The sequence below is a fragment of the Brassica oleracea genome, chromosome C5 (assembly GCF_000695525.1).
Source record: "Brassica oleracea var. oleracea cultivar TO1000 chromosome C5, BOL, whole genome shotgun sequence".
Lineage (NCBI taxonomy): Eukaryota > Viridiplantae > Streptophyta > Magnoliopsida > Brassicales > Brassicaceae > Brassica > Brassica oleracea.
The window spans coordinates 15,952,027-15,963,927 of NC_027752.1; the positions used below are offsets into that span (position 1 = coordinate 15,952,027).

Here is an 11,901-nt window from a genome sequence, read left to right on the forward strand (position 1 = left end):
TTGAACAACACCGATTTTTTTCTGAAGACAATTTGAATATCGGAACGGGAACTTGCCCATTGCTTTTAATATGTAACTCGCTTCTTGAGCAAATATCCGGCAAGTCCAACCTCGATTTTATGTTGTCTTTTGTCTTCCCTGGGACATTCAATATTGTATTCATGATGTTCTCAAAGAAATTCTTCTCTATATGCATCACATCAAGGTTGTGGCGCAGAAGGAGATCCTTCCAATATGGTAACTCCCAAAATATACTCTTCTTGTGCCAGTTGTGATGAACACCGTAAGAATCAGGCATATTACGAGGGACATGCCAATTACCACCCCAGCGAACTGTTTCGTTAGCTCCGTAGTAGTCGATTTGCGCTTCAATTTGTTCTCCAGTTAGATATGGAGGAGGAGTGTCTCTCACAACCTTTTTGTGCCTAAACAAATTCTTGTTTCTTCGGTACGGATGGCCAACTGGAAGAAATCGACGGTGACAATCGAACCAACTTGTCTTTCTACCATTCTTCAGTTGAAATGCATCTGTCGTTCCATTACAATATGGACAAGCTAATCTCCCATGTGTAGTCCATCCAGACAACATCCCATAGGCAGGAAAGTCACTTATGGTCCACAAAAGCATAGCTCGCATCGTAAAATTCTTCTTCGTTGAGCAGTCATACGTCCTCACCCCTGTTGACCACAAATCTTTCAACTCTTTTATCAGTGGTTGTAGGAAAACATCAAGTGACCTTTTTGGATGCTTCGGACCGGGTATTAATATGGTCAAGAATAAAAACTCCCGTTGCATGCACATCTCCGGTGGCAGGTTGTATGGCGTAAGAAAGACAGGCCACAATGAATATTGTCTCCCTGACATTCCAAATGGACTAAATCCATCTGTGCATAATCCGAGGTACACATTCCGGCTATTGCTAGCGAAATTCGGATGTACTTTGTTAAAATTTTTCCAGGCTCTTGCATCTGATGGATGAGTCATCTCACCATCCGTCTGAGTATGCTCGGCATGCCACCTCATCTTTCCAGCAGTCTGCTCCGATTGGTACAATCTTTTCAATCTATCTGTAATTGGTAGGTACCACATCCTTTGGTACGGTACCCTATTACGTCCCCTTCCTTGCGGCTTGAATCGTGGTTTCTTGCAGAATCGACATTCTTCCAACTTCTCATCATCTCCCCAGTAGATCATGCAGTTGTCGATGCAAACATCTATCATCTCCGAAGGCAACCCAAGACTATAAACCAGTTTCTGAATCTCATAATAAGAATCAGCAGACTCATTGTCTTCCGGCAAATACTCTTTAAATAAATCTGCCCATTCGTTCATGCAACTTTCAGGTAGATTGTGATCAGTTTTAATATTCATCATTCTAGCAGCCAATGACAATTTAGAGAGACCTTCTCTACAACCACTGTAAAGTGGTTGATTTGCCGCATCTAACATTTCATAAAACTTTTTTGAATCTATGTTAGGTTCTTCATCTTCATCATCATGAGCTACGAATGCATCAGTTACCATATCATGAACCCTATCATAATCTACCATCGGCTGATCCTCCTGATGGTAACTATGTGCATTATGCAATTGATGATCAACCGGTTCTTCTTGAAAGTTGCTATTACTACTACTAGCTTCATTCTGATCATAACTATAATCTTCTCCATGTTGAAACCAGATATAATAATTTGGCGTGAAACCTCTATTTACTAAATGCTTCCAAACATTTTCACGATTTGCCAACTTTGAATTGTTACATTTCCTACAAGGACAGAATATTTTACCGCTTTCTTGGGCGAGCGGTGTAGAATCTGCTTGATGCATAAAACGCTCCAACCCAGCAAGATATTCTTTCGTCACTCTCCCGTTAGCATCTCTATGCATATACATCCACCTCCGCAACTCGAAAATATTTCCCAAGCCCGACATTTTTTTCACGTTTTTTTTCTTGTTGGTGTGCTTAAAATTATGTTCAAACCTCCATATATATAGAAAATTTTCGAATCTGGTAGTTGAATTTTGCTAGGAATTTACGACGAAAAATTAGGTTGGTGGCAAAAAAAACGTGTTAAGTTGGTGGATTTCTCGTTCTTTCCTCGTAAGTTATTTCCTCGTAAAAATCATGCTAAAATTACGACGAATTTGCGACGAAACACATTTTTCTCGGAAAAACCACGTCAACTTACGACGATTCTACGAGGAAAAGCTTTACTCGGTATTTTACAAGGCCATTACGTGGAAACTTTATTTCCTCGCAATTTCATCGTTAAGTCATCGTAATTTCACGAGGAATAGTTTTCCTTGTTAAATTTCCTTGCTAAAACTGTGTTTTCTTGTAGTGGAAGGACAACACGGAGAAGATTCAACTTATGGGGACACGGAACTTAAGAAGGCGGGAGACAACATTACACTCGGAACTGGAAGCGTTGAAATGGGCTTTTGAATGCATGCTTCAGCATTCAAACTGTCAAAACTTTGGAACAGATTGTAAGGACCTGATTGCGATGGTAAAGGATCCCCAAGCATGGCCAAACTTTTCAACGGAGCTGGAAGTCATCCAACTCATCCTGATGTGTTATTCGGATTTCAAGATCACCTACGTGCCAAGAGCGCATAATAAAATTGTTGATTCTTTAGCTAGGAATGCTCGATCTTTTCACATATCTCTTTGTTTTATTGGTTGTTCTATTCCGGTATGGTTACCCAGACCACCTTATGTTTGAGTAATAGAATAGCCGTTTGTTACAAAAAAAAAAAAAAAAAAAAAAAAAAAAACATTGAAAATTTGTATAACAACATTCTTATATTTAACATAATTACTGTATTTGAAAATATCATCTCGCATATCAAAACAGTTTTACATATAGACTTTTCAATGCCATAGTTAAGAACATTATCTAGCTCATTAATATTTTAAATATTGTACGTTAAAAAAAATTAATGGATTAAAGACCACATAAATTATTTTCTTTCTAAATTATACTCCCTCTGTTTCTAAAAGATCCATATTCTAATTTTTTCACACATTTTAATAAAACACATTAAATTTGCATAATTTTTGGTGTTTATCTTCTTTCCACAATTTTAAGCCAATAAAACATCAATTAGTGCAATTAAGATTTTTGAAATTTGCAATTAGTTAATAAAACATGCATTGAAAATGTAAAAAATAAATCTTTTAGAAACAAAATTTTTTTCTAGAATATGTATCTTTAAGGAACGGAGGGAGTAATATATTGAAACACTTATAGTATAACAATATTTATACAATTAAAATATTAAAAAAATCTATTTTTCTCTGTAACTAAAATGTCAATTTTCCAAAAATATCCTAAATTTTCAAAGGAAATTAATTTTCAAAGGAAATTAATTTTCATTAGTGACGATTTTATCTTTTGGATTTTTCGCTTTAAACTATACATACCCATTAATTTAATTCAATGCATCTATGGCTCATTAAGAAAGTCTATTCCAATAATCACAATTTTTTTATTAATAATTTTAAACCGTATGCTTCTAAACAAAAGACATAAATTATTTACTTTAAACTTGTAATAGTATTGATCATTACAAAATCTATAAATTAAAATGCATAACATAAATACAATGCATTTACTTTATATGACAAGTTAAATCATTTTATTCAGTTTTATGTACACTTATAAAATATATGAGAAGTTTAACCAAAAAGTTTTGGAAAAACGACATATTTCTACACCAGAAGTATCATATAGTAACAGATCCACACGATCATTCAACCTTGTCTTAATTGCCAATATGATAAGTTTGACAACCTATTCCCCCCCCAATTTAAAAGTTCAAAACCAGAACCCACATGAACCTACATTTAGCCTATTAAAATTGGTTTACTGGGTTTTTAGTTTAAGCCAAACCAATAAAAAAACTAATTAAACCTAAGAAAACCCGTTTACGACCCGATTTGCGATTATAAACCGTAATTTAACTTAACCGGTTTTGATTAAGCCAAAAAACCCCAATTCTCTTTATCTCTCTCACGCGTTGTGAACCCTAGGCAAGACTGAAGCTTTGAATCTATTTCGTCGACTGTTCTTTCTGCCTAATCGGTTAGGTCAGGTGATTTCGTCGCCTCATCTTCTTCCTTTTCGAGTTTCTATTATGCCTACTCTCTGTTTCAAACTGAATCAATTTTGCTTATTCTCTGTTTCAATTTCGAGTTTATAGTATGATAATCTTGGTTTATTTTCTTGTAGAATTTCTCAGGAAAGAGGAACTGATGTAAATGTTGGGTGGAATGATGGCCCTGAATTCGACCAGGGTTACGATTCTGATGGTGAAAATCGACGTGAGCGTAACGACTTCAACATTGAGAAAGGATTAGCTTCACACTTTGACATTCTTGGTACCACGATTTCGCCACACAAGCATCTCTTTGGCACACCAACTACTCGTCCTCTTCGACGAACATCTGATCTCTCTGTCGAAGCTCCACTGGCATTGCTCATCTTTGATTTTCACCGGCTGAAGAGCTTCTGGGTTCGTTTTTTTTAGGGTTCATACAATTGGGAGTTCTTAAAAACTGGATTCGAACCGGGTTAACTTATCAGATCTCTGGTCGGGTTAATTTCTGTCTTTTGGTTTGGTTACCTCTTCTGAACCACTAAATTGATGAATAACCGAATTCTAGTGTGGAAATAGGTCGTTTTCCCAAAAAAATTAAAAAATATTATGAGAAATTTTTTGGATTTTTGTTGAGTCATCCGGTGTTGGTTCACATGTTAATGGTGGGCTTTTGGGTTTTATCGGATTTTGAGTTAATAGGTTTTATTAAATCCAAATTTTGTGAAAACATATCAGTTGGTAGAACCTCTGATAGAATACTACATGAAGAACATAAACCAATCTTGATTATATACGGTCACGAGGTTTACCAGTTCGACCGGATCAGATATAAAAATACTGCTTATATCTTAATTCGTTTATAAACTACATATGTACCCACTAAAAAGAGTTAAATAATTTGTAAAATAGAATGCTTTTTTTGCACCATTTAAATGCAGATGCACTATTAGTCCTCAGCATTCGGTTTTTGTTTGAGTATTTTGTTTTTGGTGTTTTGGTTTTAGATATTTAGGAACCGTTCATGTATTTACTAAGTTTAATTTGGTTTCAGTTTGGTTATTTTGGCCTATGGTTCGGTTTAGTAGCAAAGTTGGGAACCGGTTTATATGTAAAAATGTTTGGGTCCAATTCAGTTCCGGTTTGATTATGTTTTTTGGATAATTTATGATTTATCAATAAAAATATCGGATAACTTGTAGTTTTAAGTTTAAATATTTAGTAATTCGGGTTTTTCAGATAAAAATATCGAATAACTCGGATAGTTTTTAATAGTTTGAATAAAAAATATTCAGGTAATTTGGTTTTCAGATAATTCGGTTTATACATAGTATATTTAAGATATCTGGTTATTTAGAAATTAAATATAACAAATATTTATAATTATATAATTTGTATTCAGGTATCTATTTGGTTCTCAATTCGGTTTCAACCTTTTGGTTCCAGAGATATATAATATGCGGTTATTTATGAAATTCAGTTCAATATTGGTTTCGTTTTTTCAGTTTGGTGTATTTCGGTTCGTGGTTCCGGATAAATGTAACCCAAACCTATACGCAATTTAATAATAAAAAAATTAAAAGATTATTTAATATCGGAAAAAAACCCGCTTCTTTCCAAGCGTGGGTCAAAGTGTAGTCTTAACTTAAGGTTGAATAGGACTTGTGATTTGTAGACATGTCGATTATGGCCGAAGCTCACAATCCGATCCCGCCTAGCCCTGTAAATTACCGGGCTTGGGTTTAATTATGTAAACTAAAAAAATGGGCATTTCGGCTTAGCCCACTTCGGTTTCACTGTTTTGAACTTAACCTCGTTTGAGATAGGGCCAACTCGAAAACCTGAAACAAATATTTTAATTTATTTAATTATTTAACAATGATGCCCATGTCTTAAACAAATAGAATTTCGATAACTGTAGCGGCATCAAAGTCTAGTATTAGCATTTGTGCTCATGTCTTAAAAATATATATATATATAATTTGTCGCCTACCAAAACATGTTGAACCACTGATTTGTACATACTTAGTTGGAAGGATTTACGCTTTGCAATCCATATATTTTTTAAAAATTATTATTATCATTTTTTGACACCAAACATCTATTCTATTACTTGAACTTGAGGTGGTCTGATTAACCAAACCGGAATAGAACAATCAATGTGACAAAATTTTCTATAAAAAGACTTTGCATGCCTAGCTAGAAAATCAACAATTCAATTTTGCACTCTTAGGATGTGAAAAATATTGAAATCCGGAAAACATATCTTTAGAGTCTGTATCGTCCCCAATTATGCTGCAAAACTTGGCCAAGATTAGGGTTCCTTCATCAATGCTATCAGATCTTTGTAGTCTGTCCCGAAGTGTTGATATGTTAAATGTTGAAGCATGATTTCCCCTGCCCATGTCAATTCCTCTAATTATGTATGCAAAGCAGCCTCTCGCCTTCTTAAGTTCTGCATCCCCATAAGTTACATTTTACCCAAGCCATCGATCCAAATCCATCCGCATCCACTAAACTGAAATGTAGAGGTACATGATTTTATACCAAAGGCTTCACTGTACATATAGATACAATCAGGAAAATAGTGCATGATTTTTTCAAAGTTTGATTCGTCATAATGTATATTATTAGAAAAATACGAAATGAGTATTACAGTTTAGTATGATTTTGATCGTGTAAAGATAATTTTTTGTTAATATTGTGTTAGTCTTGGTGACTTACATAGTAAAGTTAATGATGACTATTTTTAGCAGTTTGTTTTAATTTGTTTGTGTTTCTTTGTTTCAATGTATATAAACTGAATAAGTTATGTGAAACTTATCCGTAGTTTCTTATGCTAGTGATTTATCCAATATTTTTTAATAAAAATAAAAATATCTCATTTATAATTATTATAGTTGTTTTTATAATTTTAAATGATATCATAGTATTTCATTACAAATTTATGTCTAAACTTGGAAAATTATGGTTTAAGTTTGAAATCCTGAAATAATTTTCTTAGAAAATATATTGTTTTAAATTTTAAACTAGAAACTATTCAAATATTTTTCTCATTTGTTCAAATAAAAAAAAAATATTGAATATTCAAATCAGGAAGAAAATGGCTCTGAGTGCGATTTTTTGGCGATTTTTTAGTTACTTTTTAAATTTATTTTGCTTAGTAGCTGCTGTGTTTTTCTCGCAGGTTTTGATTTTCTGGCTTCGCCGTTGGTAGGTTATCAGACGGTTCTCCACAAAAAGCCTTCCACCTCTGTAGTGGGTGATTTTGGCCACTACAATGAATCATTTTCTTGGTCAATAAGATTTCTAACCCCTTTATTAACCTGTTTAAATGAGGGAAAAATCTCAAGCTTTCACCGTTTGATCAGAAACCTGAATGGCTAAGAGTATGGTGTTGATCAATACCCCCTCGATGAGACTGCACCTTAAGCTCTTAAATGAGGTCAATGATGGTGATTTTGGATATCTCTTATGAGTTCTGGGCTGGAAATTGTTAGGTTTCTAAGATGAGTTCAAGTTCTTGGAAATACCTTCCAAGGTTGGTACTTATAGATGTGGTTTGCAACAGGTAGGGTGAAAGTGAATAGTTCTGAAAGATATGTGAGTTTCTGCATTTTCAAACCTCTTTAACATGGTCAGTTATTTGTTTTGCTTGAGGACAATCAAATGCTAAGTCTGGAGAAGTTGATATATCATGGATATAAGTCTATTTTAAAGTCTTTAATATATGTTTCAAGTTGTTTTTAGAATCTTTGCATGCTTAGGTATGTTTTGGAAAAAAAATTATATTATGGAAAATTTTGGAGCATGGAGAGAGTTGCTGCTGAACAAAGCAAGTCGTAGTTGTTCGGCACCCATCCTGACCAAGCAAACCTGACATGTTTTATCAAGTTTAAGAAATTGTACATTGGCCCAAAAGTCTTCAGTTTTTCAAGAAAGCCGCAGACGTATTTTAACATATATTAATTATTTACGCCATTGCTTAGGCTATAATATTCTATTATTCAGAACTTAAGAGAGACAAATCATAACTCATTAGAGAGAAGATTTCACACTCTTGTACATCTCTTATGCAGCAGATCATGCTTTGTGTTTTATTGATCATATCTGAGTAAACCACATGTTAGATTTAGGATTTTCTAGAGTTAAGGATGAATTTCTAAGCTGATAGAAATGCTAGGGAAATCTATAGAATTCTTCATTTGGATTGTTCTTAATGCTAAATTTGGACTGACAACATGAAATATATATCTAAGGATAATTAGTAAAAACGTGAATGTTGTTGATTGCATGTAGAAATATTAGATGAGTTAAATGTGTATTTGCAAATAGAATTGGTTTAAGGATTTAGTGAATTTATTTAACCTTAACTTAATGATTGACTGAACTGATTGAATTATCAAAGAGATTTGGAATTTTAGTATCTAGGCATAAATAGTCTATGCAACAAAATTGAATGATTTTCTTGTTGCGATTTGAGTTCTAAAACTGTTCTTCATAAACCCTTAGCATATGTTCATATTAGTTGTTGATTTCCCTAAGTCTAGTGCCTTTCTCATCTATTTTACAACCTTTTTTATTTCTTACTTTATTGCATTACAGTTATTACTGTCTAGCTTAATTTTTTTTTTTCTGCCTAGCTTAATTTGATAACGATAAATCTACTGAGTGATCTGAGTCTTTGTGACAAAGATAAAGGAGAGACTGAGAGTAAGTTTGTCTCAGGAAGCATCAGCCGAGAAGCATATCTATAATAATAAAGAAGCCTGAGCGATCTAATCCCAGAATGTAAAAAAGAAAAAAAAAAAAAAGAAGAAGTCATACGAAGACAAACCTCAAGGAAAGAAGAAGCAAAGTTATATTTACAATCAGAAAATATATACGAATCTGATTAAAAACAATAGTAAGAAAAATATTAAATACATAGTCATGATGTGAGAAATGGAATCGTTAAGGTGAGATAAATCAGGAGATCGTTAGTGTAAATTGAGTCTTAATTTATATATCATTAAATTATGGAAAATTACAATGCAATCACCAATTTATCATTAACATATTTTTTAATTAGTGTTGATGTTAATTTATATGAAATTTTACTAGGTTACTATTGCATTTTCTTATTGGAATTGTTGTGTTATGTTTTTGAAATATATCGTAAAGTTTGAATGTTAATTGTTTGTTAACACCAATATTAACTTGTTACAACAAGAATATATATACATATATCATGGTAATGTTCATAATCACAACAAATAAATAATATGCGTCAGATGAAACAAACACAAATATATAATTATATATATTGAATATGTAAGAATAAGAAAACAGTGGTAATTTACAAATTTGAACGTATTTATGAAACAAAATTCCAGAAATAGTTCCAGATGAAATCACCAACTGTAGGTACAATATATTATTCATGACTTGGTATTTGTTTGTCGCAAAACCTTTTGCAAGCTTCTTAACAAATAGTCAGATCATCTTTTTGGCTACTTTCATACACTGATTCGGGATGCAGTGTTTGACACATTTTTCAACGCTGGTTGAAAGAGAATTTTGTGTTGAAAACATCATTGTATTGTACATATAACTACAATCATGAAAATAGTGCATGATTTTTTCAAAGTTTGAGTCGTCATAATGTATTTTAATAAAACAAGTATGAAATGAGTATCACAGTTTAGTATGATTTTGATCGTGAAAGATGATTGTGTGGTAATATTGTGTTATTCTTGGTGATTTATATAGTAAAGTTAATGATGACTATTTTTAGCAGTTTGTTTTAATTTGTTTGTTGTTTCTCTGTTTTAACGTATATAAACAAATTTACGGCAGTATCATGTTACTATTGCAACGGATCGCTCTCAATTGGTGAAGATGGTTTCAAAACCAGAGGAATGACCAGCCTTTGAAAGTTATCTAGAAGACATCAAGCTCTTGAGAAGAAGCTTCACTCATCCTGAGCTCATTCATATACCACGAACGCAGCACAAGAAGGCGGACAATCTCAGAAAACAACTCTCATTTGTCATTCATATAGATGCAGAACTCCAGGTTTTGTTTACGGAGTCTTAATTGAATTTGTTCAGTTGATGACAAAAAAAATTGTATATAAACAAATAAGTTGTGTGAAACTTATCTATATTTTCTTATGTTACTTATCTATCCAAATTTTGTTATAATAATATTATATATCTCATTTATTATTACTCTAGTTATTTTCTTATAATTATAAATGGTATCACAGTATTTCATTAAAAATTATGTCTAAACTCGCAAAATTATAGGTTATTTTGAAGGGGAATTTATCAAATATGACTCAAAACTTGATTTTAAATGCCAAATTATACTCAAACTTGAATCAAATGCAAAACTAACCTAAAAGCCTTGTGAGATTACAGTCAACCCCTTGTGACCAAACAAAAAAAAACAGAATTTATTTTTACGAATATAGCCCTGGAAAGTCTTCTGAGTCTTCTGAGATATTGTACGTCGTCTAGACGACGTCCATGGAAGTCTTCTGGTATAGTTGATCTTAAAAATAATTTATTAATTTTTTAAAAAATATTTTGATAGGTGAAAAATTAAAATCATGGAATTATAAACAGTTTTAGGTGATACAAATTAAGATATAATAAAATTGAAGTGTTTTCAACATAGATGAGTGAAAGTAGTGAATCATGATATTCTTTGGTCTAGGGTTTGGCAACATATGTTATAGTCTTGTATGTATTCTTAGGGTTAGATTTTGGAAAACTTAAATATTTTTTTGAAAAATTTAATTTTTACCTACATGTGATTATTTCTGTGTATAGTAAACATTTTTTAAGTTTAATTTGATTTTATGAAGTGTTTAGTTAATTAATTTAGTTTAGAGGTTGTGTTTAGGGTCTAGACGACTTTCATGTAAGTCGCCTGGAGAATAATTTAAAGTAGACGACTTACATGGAAGTCGTCCAAACCGGACCGAACCTTTAATTTTACAAATGTACTTTTAAACCTAACCGCATCATTTACCGGACATATAAATATTATTTTTTCACTTTTTCACAAAATTTCGAAACTCTAGCGCCGTTTCTCTCCAAGGGAGATTACGAAGGAGATGCTCTGATTTCTCACCGCCGGTAATTTCTCGTATTTTGTAGTTCTCACCGCTGGTAATCTCTCCTCTTACAACAAATCTTGTTTCTCCTTCATGCCGTAGAGTATTTTAGTAGTTTAAACAGACTATCCGCTTCCTTTTTTCAGATCTGAAACCACGTATCGTTGAATTCCGCCACCGGTAAGTTATTTCTCTTGTCTTAAGGCGCTTAGCCGCCGTAAAAACCTAAAAATTTTAGTCTTTTTTTTTATCAAACCTTGCATCATATATAATAATAAACTACTGGGTTTGTCGCTCTCTGAAAGGGAGTTTGACATTACAATCAAAGCGTTCTTCGCTAGGCTATCAGCAGCCTCATTACACAAACGTGGAACATACCGAAAAGAAACAGAATTTAGAGAGAGACTCAGCAAGGATATATCACTGAGAATTCCTTGGAGTTCAGTCACAGATGAATTTCCTTTGAGCAGGGCAACTAGACTTTTAGAGTCTGAGAAACAGATCAAGTCTTTAACGCCTGCAAGGACAGCAGTTGAAAGTGCTGATTTTAACGCCAACGCTTCCGCAACCAAGGCTGAAGCTACATAACGGCGAGAGGATGAACCCTGTCTAAGGGTGAGTCCCGAGTTGTTATAACAAACCCAGCCAAAACCACCTGCAAAAGAAACTCTATTCCAAGCAGCATCAACATAAC

The 11,901-nt window shown here is 33.1% G+C and overlaps 1 protein-coding gene across 7 annotated transcripts in view; it reads left to right on the top strand.

The window, feature by feature from the left end:
• The window catches only part of LOC106294466 (uncharacterized protein At1g32220, chloroplastic-like), a 13,769-nt gene extending 9,090 nt beyond the window's left edge, over positions 1–4,679 (top strand). For 3 of the 7 annotated variants that reach the window (XR_001260850.1, XR_001260846.1, XR_001260855.1), the window contains one exon: positions 4,237–4,679. Coding sequence is in view for 2 of the 7 variants with exons in the window: in XM_013730024.1 (XP_013585478.1) it covers positions 2,344–2,447 (104 nt within the window). In the remaining 5 variants the exon portion in view is untranslated. Of the gene's footprint in view, positions 1–2,343; positions 2,684–4,037; positions 4,100–4,236 lie in introns of those variants that run through there. The other 4 variants (XR_001260849.1, XM_013730024.1, XM_013730025.1 and 1 more) reach the window with 3 other exon arrangements.
• Positions 4,680–11,901: the final 7,222 nt, after the last annotated feature.